The 17,473-nt window shown below is 35.7% G+C and overlaps 1 protein-coding gene across 2 annotated transcripts in view; it reads left to right on the top strand.

Moving 5' to 3' along the window:
• LOC136028952 (sugar transporter SWEET1-like) overlaps positions 1 to 17,473 on the top strand; it is an 88,644-nt gene that overhangs the window by 19,808 nt on the left and 51,363 nt on the right. For both annotated transcript variants that reach the window (XM_065706954.1, XM_065706958.1), the window contains exon 2: positions 7,498 to 7,575. In XM_065706954.1, coding sequence (XP_065563026.1) covers positions 7,508 to 7,575 — 68 coding nt within the window. In that variant the 5' untranslated portion in view covers positions 7,498 to 7,507. The remainder of the gene's footprint in view (positions 1 to 7,497; positions 7,576 to 17,473) is intronic.

The following is a 17,473-nucleotide window of genomic DNA, read 5'->3' as shown; positions in this document are numbered from 1 at the left end:
AGTCGTAGGATCTTAACGAAAATGACACCACCAGATTCAGCGTATCAGAGAACCCTACTGTAGAAGTTTCAAGCTCCTATCTACAAAAATGTGGAATTTTGTATGTTTTGCCAGAAGACAAATCACGGGTGCGTGTTTATTTGTTTGTTTTTTGTTTGTTTTTTTTCTTTTCCCCAGGGGTCATCGTATCGACCATATGGCCCTAGAATGTCGCAAGAGGGCTCATTCTAACGGAAATGAAAAGTTCTAGTGCCCTTTTTAAGTGATCAAAAAAATTGGAGGGCATCTAGGCCCCCTCCCATGCTCATTTTTTCCCGAAGTCAACGAATCAAAATTTTGAGATAGCCATTTTGTTTAGCATAGTCGAAAACCATAATAACTATGTCTTTGGGGATGACTTACTCCCCCACAATCCCTGGAGGAGGGGCTGCAAGTTACAAACTTTGACCAGTGTTTACATATAGTAATGGTTATTGGGAAGTGTACAGATGTTTTCAGGGGAATTTTATTTTGTTTGGGGGTGGGGCTGAGGGGAGGGGACTATGTTGGAGGATCTTTCCTTGGAGGAATCTGTCATGGGGGAAGAAAAATTCAATGAAAAGGGCGCAGGATTTTCTAGCATTACTATAAGAAAACAATGAAAATATAAACATGAAAACGTTTTTTCAAATGAAAGGAAGGAGTAGCATTGAAACTTAAAACGAACAGAGATTATTACGCATATGAGGGGTTCTAAAAATACTTTAGCATAAAGAGCGAGGTATTTAGGAGGAGATAAATACCTCGCTCTTTATGCTAAAGTATTTTTAGTAATTTCAACTATTTTTTCTACGGCCTTTCTGATTCAGGGGTCATTCATAAAGAATTGGGACAAAACTTACGATTTAGTGCAAAGAGCGAGGTATTAACGAGGGTACAAACCCCCTCGTATACATAATAAAAATATGAGATTATGAAAGTTTGTTACGTAGGTTAATTCTTAAGTTACGTATATTTTTTACTAATAAAAACATTCGTTAAAAATTAAAAGTTCTAGTTGCCTTTTTAAGTAACCGAAAAATTGGAGGGCAACTAGGCCTCCTTCTCCACCCCTTATTTCTCAAAATCGTCTGATCAAAACTAAGAGAAAGCCATTTAGCCAAAAAAAGAATTAATATACAAATTTCATTTTAATAATTTATGTACGGAGAGCCAAAACCAAACATGCATTAATTCAAAATGTTCAGAAATTAAATAAAAAAAAAACTAATTTTTTTTAGCTGAAAGTAAGGAGTGACATTAAAACTTAAAACGAACAGAAATTACTCCGTATATGAAATGGGTTGTCCCCTCCGCAATCCCTCGCTCTTTACGCTGAAGTTTGACTCTTTGCCACAATTCTACTTTTTAAAACAATTAAAAGCTTTAGCGTAAAGAGCGAGGGATTGCGGAGGGGACTACCCATTTCATACACGGAGTAATTTCTGTTCGTTTTAAGTTTTAATGTCACTCCTTACTTTCAGCCAAAAAAATTAGTTTTTTTTTATTTAATTTACAGTAAAGAACGGACCTTAGCCGATAGTGGCAGAAATAAGGATATCTGGGTTGTTATAGTAAAGAACGAACGCTAAATCATCAGGATTCTATAGTAAAGAACAAATTCTAAATTATCCGGGTTTCGGTGGTAGTTATGAAACCTAGTAAGAGACAATCACATCCCATACTAAGAAATATAACAGCCAATAACATTTAAAAATTGTATAAAAAGTTAACAAAAGTAAAACACTCACTCATAGTAACTAAGATATTCATTAATTGTAGTGGCGTTAGTTTTAGTTGCAGTATTATCTTTGGTAAACTTTTCTGGTTATTTTATCAAGAAAATGCCAATGTGGCCACATTTGAGAGAAGATCAGATGTATCTTGACGCATTGGTGCTGATCTCAACTTTTTTTGCAAAAAATAACCAAGTAATGACAGCTTGAACATTGCATAGCTAAAAAATTGTTGGGAGCTCATTTTGTGGAAACTGACTGAATTGAATATTCTTTTCTTATCTGGATATATTGGATACGGTGTCCACATTTCGCATTGTCAAAATATAATGATGGCTTCAAGAGATAGTTTCATGACTAAGCAGAGCTGTTCTGTTTTAAAGGAATATTTTGACAGGGGTTCCAAAATTACACTGCCAACTCATCGGTGCCTTTACCCTAGACATGTCAAGTAGACACATTTCTAAGACTTATAAATCAGAAGAGGTTAACATGGCAATATGTTCCCTAAGTATGTTTTTGGCCCTGGATTCATTACTGAAAATTTCATTTTTCTAACCCAACCCCTTTCCAGGATAGCAAAAAGTGGATAAAAATAGCGACGAAGACCACACTGCCTTTCCATAACAAACTAATACAAAGCAGAGATAATAGGGAATATCTATTCAAAACAGTGGAAATTATTTCTGTAGATATTTCGGCCCTATGTCCAAGGGCCGTCTTCAGCACAATACAAGAATAAGAGAGAAACTATATATATATATATATATATATATATATATATATATATATATATATATATATATATATAAATGAACTTACATCAAATTGTGAGGATTAAAACTGAATAATTAAAAACAATTTTTAAAACTTTTTTTTTTTAAATAGCCCTAGCATCCTTACTTCAACGAAGTTTAACCAGGACTGGCGAAAAAGAATGAAATGAGAATATAAGCTCATTCAAACTACAGAGAATAAAATGATTAGATGCAATTTCTTTAAGCTAATCTTGGTTGTTTAGCAGCCTGTCTCAAAGGCCTTTTCCTAGTTATATGGATGACGTAATTTCACTTTGGAATTATGGAGAAGCTGAGCTTCGGGGCTTCTTAGATCATCTTAACACTTATGACCGAAATTTGCAGTTCACCCTAGAAGTTGAAATTGGTAATAAACTACCGTTTTTAGATGTATTAATTATTCGTAATGCTGATAAACTGGCTTTTACTATATATCGAAAGCCAACACAAAACAATAGATTTCTTCACTTTAATTCAAATCACCCCCCAAAAGTTAAAAAAGCAATTGTAACTTCCCTCATTGATCGTGCCCTGAATATTTGCTCCAATTCATATATAAATGCAGAAATAAATTTTATCAGAGATATTCTTTTTGGTAATGGATACCCCATTGCTTTTGTCAATAAAATAATTAACCGTAGAATAAAAAGACATTTTTGTAAAATCGAAGAAGATACTTCACAATGTGAGGCTACTGATAAGCCCTCAAATATTGTCTATCTTCCGTATATCCCAAAGATCACAACAAAATTAAAAAATATTTGCACAAAAATAATCTGTACGTAGTTTTTACTAATAATTTTAAAATCATCAATTTCTTAAATTCGGGTAAAGATAAGACCCCAGTTACTCGCCAAAGAGGAGTCTATCAAATACCTTGTGATTGCGGAAAATACTATGTCGGCAGGACCCATCAGAATCTAGACAAACGGTTACAACAGCATAAAAATGACATAGACAAGGCCTTAATTTCAAATAGTTCCAACAACTCCTTTGATTCTGCTTTAGTTTGGCATATATTTAATAATCCGTCCCACATGATACTTTTTGAAAACTCTTCACTCATCAGTAATGATTTGGGAATAAAAAAGGTGGTTCGATAATCAATCGAAATTAATCTCAAAATAAATAATAATATTTCAGGGACTTAGGGGAATACTCACTAAATTCTTTATACTCAAATTTAATTAAAAATGATCTAACAAAATATTTTACTAAACCGATTTATAATAGTAGTGAACCAACTACGAAAAGGCCTTTGAGACGCGCTGCTAAACAAGCAAGATTAGCTTTAAGAAATTGCATCTAATCATTTTATTCTCTGTAGTTTGAATGAGCTTATATTCTCATTTCATTCTTTTTCGCCAGTCCTGGTTGAACTTCGTTGAAGTAAGGATCCTAGGGTTATTTAAAAAAAATAAATAAAAGTTTTAAAAAGTGTTTTTAATTATTCAGTTTTAATCCTCACAATTTGATGTAAGTTCATTTATATATATATATATATATATATATATATATATATATATATATATATATATATATATATATATATATATATATATATATATATATATATATATATATATATATATAGGGCGCTTCGCATAGCCCCCCCAAGCCCCCCCCGTGCGCGTAAGTCGTTACGCGCCATTGTAGTTGTGTCCCTGTGTCCCACCTGTGAATATATATATATATATACATATATATATATATATATATATATATATATATATATATATATATATATATTTGTTTTAACTACGTAAAACTTGCGAATATACAACATTCTTCGATGTCCCATTGTCTGTGCATATAAATAGATTGTAAAGTTTACTGACTCTTGAACATTCAACATATAATTGTCCATGGGAAAAACAATCCGTATTCAGATCTATACCTCATGATTCTAATGATTGCCGTTGAGCTTTGTTGATGGTGATTGCTAATCGAACATTCCCTGTGTCGCCGTCGTCATTTATATATCCCCCTGTGCCCCCCTGATTCTAATGATTTCCCTTGAGCTTTGTTGGTGCTTTGACCGGGACACAGGGAATATAAATGGCGAAAGGGACGCTCAAAGAGAAATTACAGACTGGGACACTGGGACACAAATGACGACCGGGATACTGGGAATATAAATGACGACCGGGACACAGGGAATGTTCGATTAGCAATCACCATCAACAAAGCTCAAGGGCAATCATTAGAATAATGAGGTATAGATCTGAATATGGATTGTTTTTCCCATGGACAATTTTATGTTGCATGTTCAAGAGTCGGTAAACCTGACAATCTATTTATATGCACAGACAATGGGACATCGAAGAATGTTGTATATTCGCAAGTTTTACGTAGTTAAAAACATATATATATCTATAACGAAAAGAGAAATCTTTTTTCTTTTATCTATATTCACAGGTGGGACACAGGGACACAACTACAATGGCGCGTAACTAATATGGCGCGTAACTATTTACGCGTGCGGGGGGGGGCGAAGCGCCCTCACCAACTAGGTGTTGGGGTGGCGCGAAGCGCCACCCCAACAGCCAGTATATATATATATATATATATATATATATATATATATATATATATATATATATATATATATATATATACTAGTGCTATTTATCACATAAACTTCAAATTAAGCAACCATGCTGTGAAAGGAATTCTTAAATCAAATTCTATTGTATATATCAGAATGGCTAGTAAGATACAGCATTATCCATCTTGTTAGAAATAAATGCTGTTAACTCTATTTACTTCTTATCCTACTAGATGGCTATTCTGTGTTTGAATGTTACAGAGCTATAATATCCACTTGGATAGGATATGGTGCTTAAAAACAGTAATTTTGAACCGTCAAATATATTTCATTTATACACTCTTAGAATACATATTATTGACATAGTTAGAGAGGCTAAGCTGGCTCTTATGTTTAATGGTATCTGGCTAACAAAACAAAATTATCTTTCTTTTGGATTCCAATTAGCTAACCCTTTCGATAATTTTGCCAACACTTAAGTATAGTTAGATATTATTTTTATATTCTATAAAATAAAAATTTTGAGATGTTATCCATTAGGTATATTCCCTTTGTTATGCTCTTTCAAAATATACATTTCACTCGCAAATTCCCTCCCCCCTCCTGATGATCCTTATAGCCCTAAAAATTTATTTCTTCATTTCATCAATCCGATCATGCATTATGGCTCCTATTTTAAACTAGTTACTATATCAGTATGTAATTTATCCCTATGTGCGATTGAGTGGGCGACTTACTAAGATATTATTTGAAATGATTAAAATTTTTCAATAGTTATGGAAGGAAACATGATAATCTCACTAATAAAAAATCATGCATATTATGAAGTAAGAATTTTATTGTGTTAGTGTTTACTTTTATGTTTTCTATGAGTTAATTTATTGTTATATTTGGAAAGAGAATAAAAAAAAGAAAGGCAGTAGTTATAGTCACCATGCATTTTTCTTTTCCTTGATTTATTGATGGTGATTCTTTGCCATTATAAATCTATTGTACGAAAAGAATGATGTAGCTATGGCAAAATGCATGAAAAATATATAATTTGAGCTACATATTTACACATTAGGCGTGCGGAATTTTAGGAATTATATAAGTAAGTATTTCAGGATGTTTAAAGTTGTTTGTAGAATTTTGTTATGTTTCCTTCTGAGTAGACCTAAACATAAACGAGTTGACAGCTAAAAGGAATTAAATAGCATTTCCATATTGTCTGTATGTCAATTATAGTATCTCGTAAATATTTACTGAGTTCCTGGCTAATTTTATTATAGGGCGGAAATCAGTATTACTTTTACATGGTCTTTTATGAACTCAACACAAGACTAAAACAACAAAGGAGTTGCACAGTGCCTTTTCATTCCCTCTGCAACACTGTTTCCAAATATAAGAACCACAAGATTTGAAGCCTTAAGCCTGCTCTTTCAAATGTTACACCTCCCGTGTCCGTAAACAAATAATTTTTGCCATGACCCTTTTTTTATCAGAGCTGGTAATGCTAAAAAAAATGATAGATGTAAGTAAATTGGCCCAATTTTCGAAAAAGGAAAGAATCACACTCCGAAAGTAATAGAATCTCAACGAGAATCACACAATCAGACTCAATGTATCAGAGAATCCTACTGTAGAGGTTTCAGGCTTCCATCTGTAAAATTATGGAATTTGTATATTTTGCCAGAAGAAAGATGACAGATACATGTTTCTCAGAGAGATGTGTGTTTCTCTCTGATAAACATATATCCATGATCCTTTTTTTTTGGAAAAAATATACAAATTCCATGTTATGCTGATCGGAGCTTGAAATTTCTACAGCAGGGTTCTCAGATCCACTAAATTTGATGGCGTGATTTTTATTAAGATTCTATTACTTTTGACGTATGTATTTCCCCTTTTCTCAGAGAGAAACACACATCTGTGATCTTTCTTGTTGCAAAATATACAAATTCCACGTTTTTGTAGATGGGATTTTAAAACCGCTACAGGAAGGTTCTCTGATATGCTACTTATTAAGATTCTGTTACTTTTAGGGAGTGTCTCTCCTCTTTTTTGATGATTGGGCAAGTTTAGTGTTCAATTTTTCTGGCTAAAACAGAATCATCAGCTCTTATACAAACAAAGGCCGCAGCTGGTTCTATGAAAATCCCCAACTTTCCTCAATTTGATTTTCTTGTCACTACTTTTAATCTTAATTATTTATAGTAACATAATTTTGTTAACATGTTGCTAGTTGGTAAATGGAGCCTTTCTGGTAAATGTTTGTTGTCACCCCTGGACAGTCAAATGTCTATGGCTTTTTGGTATAAAATTTTTTGGTCACTTTAATGTATATATCCCTCTGGGGTATTCTTGTTTATGGATTATCATAAGTCAAAGATGAGTATTATAAACGACTTTGTTTCAGGGTTGAAAGTATGGACACAAAAGATCTGCTCAGTATCACTGGAAGTTTGACTACAATATTGCAGTTCCTGGCTGGAATGTATGTTTTTTTTTCTTTCTTCACTTAATGTTTCATTTGTATGCCAATACTTTTTATTGTAGTTTTAAATCTTAACAAAATATTTCTAGTTGAATGTTTTGTAATCCACAAATTACTGTCTTTCAAAGTGAAACCATAAAGCCAAAGTCAAAATATATTGCGGTGACTTGATTTTCTTTTTTTTTTTGGGGAGGGGGGGTGCATTCCTTCATGGATTTTAAAACCTTTTTTGTGAGGTGTTCTCATTGAAAAGTGCCCCTTTTCAGTTTTTTATGAAAAGAAAAATTTGCCTCTCCATACTAGATTTTAAAAAAATACATTTTGCATACAAATCAACCTACACTTAAAAGACACTGGATTAGGTGGGAAACGATCATACCTGTATGGAAGAGAGTAGGGGAGAATTGCTCCCGGGATTATTTTAAGGGATCTCTTCTATCCCATAGACAGCTGCTAAAGAATAAACATTTGAAGAATGCTTTTGAAGATGGAGTTAAATCTTCTAGGCACTGTTGAAAGAAGGAAGAGGGAGAGGGGCAAGGAAAATCCAGATTTAATATTGGGGGTGGGCTAATCAATTTCTGTTAGCAATCCCTGCTTGAATAATTTTATTAACCTACAAGTTTTTATGACGCTTATGATTTAAAGCTAGGTTGAATACCAAGATAAAAAGGGCACTTTGTGCTGCAGAGTTGTAAAAATGGGGCATACATGGTATCTTAGGAATGCTGTAAGGTATTAAATAGAAGCTTTTAGGGAATGTTTAGCATGGGAGGAAAGTGGAGGCTGAATTGTGGCTTGAGGAAAAGAGTAGAGCAAAACGAAAGGGCGCTATTCAGTTAGTTTATCAAAATACCATGCAATATATCTGCAATATATTGTTAATATATTGTTAGTGCGAATTATTCGATTTTTTTTTACTCTCATGTGCTTTAAAATTACAGTCCAATGATACACCTATAATAGAGTCTAAGCACCAGGGAAATTTCAATCAGGAAACAAATCTGGTTGAATTGATTCTTGATGTTTTTTTTCCATAAACAGAACGTCTCTTAATAGATTTCTAAAAATGCATTATTTAAACGAACAAGGAATTGTAAGAAAAATAATACAATACATTATTATTATTCGCGCTTTACTGAAAACAATATGCATTATAAACATTTTCTCTTTTATATTATTATCAGATCAAAAACTTGTTCAGACTTCCCATGGCACTTAAATTCCTTGCGACGCGTGTGATTGAACCTTCAAACCTTCGGTCAGAAAGTATGGCTGTATCCACTACGCCATCACAAGGTATTAATATAGATGATTCTTCTATAAGTTGATTAATTTACATGAAGCAATAAATATTTAATGGTTGGTGTACATAATTTAGCTGCGATGAACGTGAATACATAACATGATGCCTTTTTTATCCTCTTTCGTAATTTAATAATTGTTCCTTCAGGAAATCAAATTTTGAGACCCGACAGGGGCCCCAAAAGGTAAAAAAATTCCTGTTATCTGTTTCAATATGACGTCAATAATGAAAAGAAAAGAAAAGGGGGATGAAAAGAAATAAAAACAGATAGTTTAAGAAAAACGAAGAAAAGAAGAAAGAATCTGGAACGATGAAACGCATCGAAAATATGGAAGCTATGCTAAATAGCATCACACCGGTGCTAGAGGTGGACGATTACATGGATAATACATTGGGGAACATGTAGAAGCAGAAATGAATAAGTCAACATCATCTACTGGCTCAGAAAAAGGGAACAAAAAAGCGGGAACCCGTGATGAGGAGGAGAATGAAACGGAAATAGAATCTCACCGAAAAAGCTTGTAAGTTTAAATGTAAATGGACTGAAGCAAAGAAAGAGACAGTAATTTTTGACAGACTTCTGATGACGGGAAAAATAGGTTTAGCTTTTATACAAGGAAGTGATACTGATAATTTTAAAAGCGTAAAACCCCAGTGTAAATTCTTAACAAACACTTGTATTGGCGGTGGTAATGTAGTGGTAGTATATAAACGTCAGTTTGAACCAAAAAATGTCAGAATCGACGATGAAGGAAGAATTATCAGCTGCATGAGGAACTTGTATCCTCATGCAGGATACAAGTCTGCATGAGGAACTTGTATTAGAAGAACTTGTATTAATCTTTATGTGCCATCCGAATCCCAAAATATGAAAAAAAGAGAGTAATTTTTCCAGCAAGATATTGCAGCATCTATCCCAAAAATACTGGTGAATTGATATTAATTGGAGACTTGAACTGTGTAACAAGTAAGAAAGATGCCATAGCCCGAGAAGAGAATATTTGCTGAGAATTGTTTGAGCTGATAAATGGACTGGAACTGGTAGATGTCTGGTAGGAACTTAAGAAGATGAACCGCTTTACAAGAATAAACTGGGTAGGAAAACATGGAGGTGGAGTCCGACTTAACAAAGCTTATGCATTAAAAGTACTGATACAAAGCGTAGCAAACATAGAACACAAGATAGTGTCTTTCCCGGAACACAATGCAGTATTAGTGAAAAACAAAAATGAAAAAATGCAAGAAAGAAGAAAGAAGTCTACATGGAAAATGAATACTACAGTCCTTAGAAGTGATGAATGTAAGATATAGATTGGAAAAAATATTGAAATCGATAAAGGAAACAGATTCCAAGTTGCTACCCGAATACTAGAAACAGACGATGAAGTCCAGGATTACACAAGAGGTAAAGTCAATTTCACTAGAATTATCAAAAACTGGCGATGAGTATCTGAAATCAAACAGTTCGTGGTAACGAACTGTAGTAAGGAGCGACCCGGCTCAATAGTAACCGAAACTCATAATCTATGCACAGTTGAATACCGAGGGTAATCTAAAGAAACAATGTATTTTCAGGTTGTATAAATGTTGCACCTGCAACATCTGGGGAATGGCTGGGATAGTTACAAAGTGTGTTCCAAAATTGACCAAAGAGCCTCTTTTTCCTAGAAGGTTTTAAAATTTTTGAAACCTGGTGGTTTTGAAACCTGGAAAAGAAACTTACATTCCTCGAGTTACGCTCGGGTCCAGTAAAGGTCAACTTCGATGTAAAATACGTCATCAATATCCAGGTGCATGACATCATGCGTACAAGGGACGTGAGAACCATTACCGGGGACAAAACAAAGCTATCTATCTATCTATCTATATATATAAAAATAAGTTGTCTGTCTGTGTGTCTGTCTGTGGATCAGGTGACGTCATGTTTCTGTGTTGACTGACGTCATGAAATTAGTTGTTGTCATTTTTGCTTTGACGGTGACGTCATTAACGGTATTTAAGACATTTGTTCACGGAAAAATGTTTAATTGTAAAATGACTGAAGAACCTACAATGGCAACAGCCGAGGAAGCTGCTCAAAGAGTTTATGCCAAAAAACTTGCTGCTGATAGAGAAAGTAAGAAAAGAAAGCGTTCCGAGGAATCACAAGAACAGCAAGAAAACAGGCTTGCGGCTAAAGAACGCAAAACCGCGCAGTTAGATGAAAATCCACCTGGACAGCGAGAGTCAAAACATATCAAAACTGAAAATGATAGCGATGATGATTGGGTTTGGGATTTTGACTTGGATAAGGTCATCAATGCCTACCAGATTTAAGTTAAAAAAACAAAGGCTCGTCGATATGTACTTCATAGTGACGCTGAAAAATAAAGAAGAAAAAGAAAACTGAAAAAAGAAAAAAGGTAAAAAACTAAAAAAAAACTAAAAAGAAAAAACACTCAAAGAGAAATTACAGACTGGGACACCCGGACACAAATCACGACCGGGACACAGGGAATATAAATGACGACCGGGACACAGGGACACAAATACAACGGGGACGCCGGGGGCACAGGCGGGATATATAAATTACGACCGGGACACAGGGATTGTTCGAATAGAAATTACAGACCGTGACACCGGGACACAAATGACGACCGGGACACAGGGAATATAAATGACGACCGGGACACTTAAAGAGAAATTACAAACTGGGACACCGGGACACAAATGACGACCGGGACACAGGGAATATAAATGACGACCGGGACACAGGGACACATCATTAGAATAATGAGGTATAGATCTGAATACGGATTGTTTTTCCCATGGACAATTATGTGTTGCATGTACAAGAGTCAGTAAACCTGACAATCTATTTATATGCACAGACAATGGGACAGCGAAGAATGTTGTATATTCGCATGTTTTACGTAGTTAAAAGCATATATTTATATCTATCTCTATTCACAGGTGGGACACAGGGACACAACTACAATGGCGCGTAACTAATATGGCGCGTAACGACTTACGCGCGCGGGGGGGCTTGGGGGGGGGCGAAGCGCCATACCAACTAGGTGTTGGGGTGGCGCGAAGCGCCACCCCAACAGCTGGTATATATATATATATATATATATATATATATATATATATATATATATATATATATATATATATATATATATATATATATATATATATATATATATATATATATATATATATATATATATATATAAATAAGTTGTATGTATTTTTGTATGTTTGACGACTGACGTCATTATAAGGTATATATATAAAAATATCTTCTATATAAAAATAAATTGTCTGTGTGTTATGTCTGTCGAGTGACGTCATGTCACTAAAAACTAAAAAAACTAAAAACTGAAAAAGAAAAAAAAGTAAAAAAAGGGAAAAAACTGAAAAATAAAGGAGAAAAAGAAAACTACAGACCGGGACCCAGGGAATATAAATGACGACCGGGATACTCAAAGAGAAATCACAGACTGGGACACTGGGACACAAATAATGACCGGGAGATATAAATGACGACCGGGACACTCAAAGATAAATTACAGACCGGGACACAAATGACGACCGGGACACCGGGACGCAGGGAATATAAAGGACGACCGGGACGCTCAAAGAGAAATTACAGACCGGGACACTGGGACACAAATGACGACCGGGATTCTGGGAATATAAATGACGACCGGGACACAGGGACACAACTACAAGGGGGATGCCGAGGGCACATGGGGATATAAAAATGACGACGAGGACACAGGGAAAGTTCGATTAGCAATAATCATCAAAAAAGCTTAAGGGCAATCATTAGAATAATCAGGTATAGATATGAATACGGATTGTTTTTCCCATGGACAATTTCATGTTGAGTGTTCAAGAGTCGGTAAACCTGACAATCTATTTATATGCACAGACAATGGGACATCGAAAAATGTTGTATATTCGCAAGTTTTACGTATTTAAAAACACACACACATATATATATATATATATATATATATATATATATATATATATATATATATATATATATATATATATATATTTCTATATTCACAGGTGGGACATAGGGACACAACTACAATGGCGCGTAACGACTTATGCGCGGGGGGGGGCTTGGGGGGGCGCGAAGCGCCCCCACCAACTAGGTTTTGGGGTGGTGCGAAGCGCCACCACAACAGCTAGTATATATATATATATATATATATATATATATATATATATATAAATAAATTGTATGTATTTTTGTATGTTTGTCGACTGACGTCATTATAAGGATTGAGCATTACGACGTCATGTATTCTGTATGTTGGTATATGACGTCATTATAAGTTGAAGTCATTATAAGTATATAAGGCTTGCGATTCAAAGAGAATATTTAGTATAAATCCTGTAATGGCAGAAGAAACAGCCGAGGAAGTGGCTCAAAGAGATAATGCCAAAAGGATTGCGGCTAAAGAACGCAAAACATCGCAGTTAGATGAACAGCGAGAACCTGGACAGCGAGAATCAAAACTGAAAATGATAGCGGTGATGATTGGGTTTGAGATTTTGACTCGGATAAGGCCATTAATGCCTACCAGATTTTAGTTAAAAAAACAAAGGTTCAGCGATATGTATTTCTTTCCGTGCGATGCGTGTGATTGAACCTCCAAACCTTCGGTAAGAAAGTATGGCTCTATCCACTACGCCATCACAAGGAATTAATATAGATGATTCTTCTATAAGTTGATTAACTTACTTGAAGCAATAAATATTTAATGGTTGGTGTACGTAATTTAGCTGCGATGAACGTGAATACATAACATGATGCCTTTTTTATCCTATTTCGTAATTTAATGATTGTTCCTTCAGGAAATCAAATTTTGAGACCCGATGAAACGATGAAACGCATCGAAAATATGGAAGCTATGCTAAATAGCATTACACCGGTGCTAGAGGTGGACGAGTACGTGGATAATATATTGGGGAACATGTAGAAGCAGAAATGAATGCGTCAACATCATCTACTGGCTCAGAAAAAGGGAACAAAAAAGCGAGAACCCGTGAGGAGGAGGACGGAAATAGAATCTCACCGAAAAAGCTTGTAAGTTTAAATGTAAATGGACTGAAGCAAAGAAAGAGACAGCAATTTTTGATGACGGGAAAAATAGGTTTAGCTTTTATACAAGGAGTGATACTGATCATTTTAAAAGCGTAAAACCCCGGTGGAAATTCTTAACAAACACTTGTATTGATGGTGGTAATGTAACGGTTGTATATAAACGTCAGTTTCAACCAAAAAATGTCAGAAACGACGATGAAGGAAGAATTATCAGCTGCATGATAAATAGAAGAACTTGTATTAATCTTTATGTGCCATCCGAATCCCGAAATATGAAAAACAGAGAGTAATTTTTCCGGCAAGATATTGCAGCATCTATCCCAAAAATACTGGTGAATTGATATTAATTGGAGACTTGAACTGCGTAACGAGTAAGAAAGATGCCATAGCACGAGAAGAAAGTATTTGCTGAGAATTGTTGGAGCTGATAAATGGACTGGAACTGGTAGATGTCTGGTAGGAACTTAAGAAGATGAACCGCTTTACAAGAATAAACTGGGTAGGAAAACATGGAGGTGGAGTCCGACTTAACAAAACTTATGCATCAAAAGTAATGATACAAAGCGTAGCAAACATAGAACACAAGATAGTGTCTTTCACGGAACACAATGCAGTATTAGTGACAAACAAAAATGAAAAAATACAAGAAAGAAGAAAGAAGTCTACATGGAAAATGAATACTACAGTCCTTAGAAGTGATGAATGTAAGATATAGATTGGAAAAAATATTGAAATCGATAAAGGAAACAGATTCTAAGTTGCTACCCGAATACTAGAAACAGACGATGAAGTCCAGGATTACACAAGAGGTAAAGTCAATTTCACTAGAATTATCAAAAACTGGCGATGAGTATCTGAAATCAAACAGTTCGTGGTAACGAACTGTTTAACTGTAAGTAAGGAGCGACCCGGCTCAATAGTAACCGAAACTCATAATCTATGCACAGTTGAATACCGAGGGTAATCTAAAGAAACAATGTATTTTTAGGTTGTATAAATGTTGCACCTGCAACATCTGGGGAATGGCTGGGGTAGTTTCAAAGTTTTTTCCAAAATTGACCTTAAGAGCCTCTTTTTCCTAGACGGTTTTGAAATTTCTGAAACCTGGCGGTTTTGAAACCTGGAAAAGAAACTAATATTCCTCGAGTTACGCTCGAGTCCAGTAAAGGCCAACTGCGATGTAAAATACGTCATCAATATCCAGGTGCATGACATCATGCGTACAAGGGACGTGAGAACCATTACCAGGGACAAAACAAAGCCACCCCAACACCTAGTTGGTGGGGGCGCTTCGCGCCACCAAGCCTCCCGCGCGCGTAAGTCGTTACGCGCCATTGTAGTTTTGTCCCTGTGTCCCACCTGTGAATATAGATAGATGTATATATATATACTAGCTGTTGGGGTGGCACTTTGCGCCACCCCAACAGCCCCCGCGCGCGTAAGTCGTTACGCGCCATATTAGTTACGCGCCATTGTAGTTATGTCCCTATACCCCACCTATGAATATATATATATATATATATATATATATATATATATATATATATATATATATATATATATATATATATATATATATATATATATATATATATATATACTAGCTGTTGGGGACACATCATTTTTCTAATGATGTGTCCCTGTGTCCCGGTCGTCATTTATATTCCCTGTGTCCCGGTCGTCATTTGTGTCCCGGTGTCCCAGTTTGTAATTTTTCTTTGAGTGTCCCGGTCGTCATTTATATTCCCTGTGTCCCGGTGTCCCGGTCGTCATTTGTGTCCCGGTGTCCCGGTCTGTAATTTCTATTCGAACAATCCCTGTGTCCCGGTCGTCATTTATATATCCCGCCTGTGCCCCCGGCGTCCCGTTGTAGTTGTGTCCCTGTGTCCCGGTCGTCATTTATATTCCCTGTGTCCCGGTCGTGATTTGTGTCCGGGTGTCCCAGTCTGTAATTTCTCTTTGAGGTTCCCGGTCGTCACTTATATTCCCTCTGTCTCGGTCGTCATTTGTGTCCCGGTCTGTAATTTCTCTTTGAGTGTTTTTTCTTTTTAGTTTTTTTTTTAGTTTTTTACCTTTTTTCTTTTTTCAGTTTTCTTTTTCTTCTTTATTTTTCAGCGTCACTATGAAGTACATATCGACGAACCTTTGTTTTTTAACTTAAATCTGGTAGGCATTGATGACCTTATCCAAGTCAAAATCCAAAACCCAATCATCATCGCTATCATTTTCAGTTTTGATGTGTTTTGACTCTCGCTGTCCAGGTGGATTTTCATCTAACTGCGCGGTTTTGCGTTCTTTAGCCGCAAGCCTGTTTTCTTGCTGTTCTTGTGATTCCTCGGAACGCTTTCTTTTCTTACTTTCTCTATCAGCAGCAAGTTTTTTGGCATAAACTCTTTGAGCAGCTTCCTCGGCTGTTGCCATTGTAGGTTCTTCAGTCATTTTACAATTAAACATTTTTCCGTGAACAAATGTCTTAAATACCGTTAATGACGTCACCGTCAAAGCAAAAATGACGACAACTAATTTCATGACGTCAGTCAACACAGAAACATGACGTCACCTGATCCACAGACAGACAGACAACTTATTTATATATATATATATATATATATATATATATATATATATATATATATATATATATATATATATATATATATATATATATATACTAGGTGTTGGGGGGCGCTTCACGCCCCCCCCAAGCCCCCCCGCGCGCGTAAGTCGTTACGCGCCATATTAGTTACGCGCCATGTAGCTGTGTACCTGTGTCCCACCTGTGAATAGAAATAGATATAAATATATATTTTTAACTACGTAAAACATGCGAATATACAACATTCTTCGCTGTCCCATTGTCTGTGCATATAAATAGCATTTATATTTATATGTCTGTGCATATACAAAGCCTTATGTACTAATAATGACGTCATATGCAAACGCTCTTTTTACAAACAAACAAACATGCATACACACAACTCGCTTCGCGCCACCCCAACACCTAGTTGGTGGGGCGCTTCGCGCCCCCCAAGCCCCCCCGCGCGCGTAAGTCGTTACGCGCCATATTAGTTACGCGCCATTGTAGCTGTGTCCCACCTGTGAATAGAGATATATATAAATACTAGCTGTTGGGGTGGCGCTTCGCGCCACCCCAACACCTAGTTGGTGGGGTGCTTCGCGCCCCCCCAAGCCCCCCCCGCGCGTGTAAGTCGTTACGCGCCATATTAGTTATTCGCCATTGTAGTTGTGTCCCTGTGTCCCACCTGTGAATATAGATAGATTTATATATGTGTTTCAAACTACGTAAAAATTGCGAATAAACAACATTCTTGGCTTTCCCATTGTCTGTGCATATACAAAGCCGTATATACTAATAATGACGTCATATGCAAACGCTCTTTTTACAAACAAACAAACATGCATCCACACAACTCGTTTTTATATAGACAGATAGATAGATAGATACAATACAAATTAACTGC

The sequence above is a fragment of the Artemia franciscana genome, chromosome 1 (assembly GCF_032884065.1).
Source record: "Artemia franciscana chromosome 1, ASM3288406v1, whole genome shotgun sequence".
In the NCBI taxonomy this organism is placed as follows: domain Eukaryota; kingdom Metazoa; phylum Arthropoda; class Branchiopoda; order Anostraca; family Artemiidae; genus Artemia; species Artemia franciscana.
Note: the sequence above shows the minus strand (reverse complement) of the source record. Positions and strands in the feature narration are given on the sequence as shown.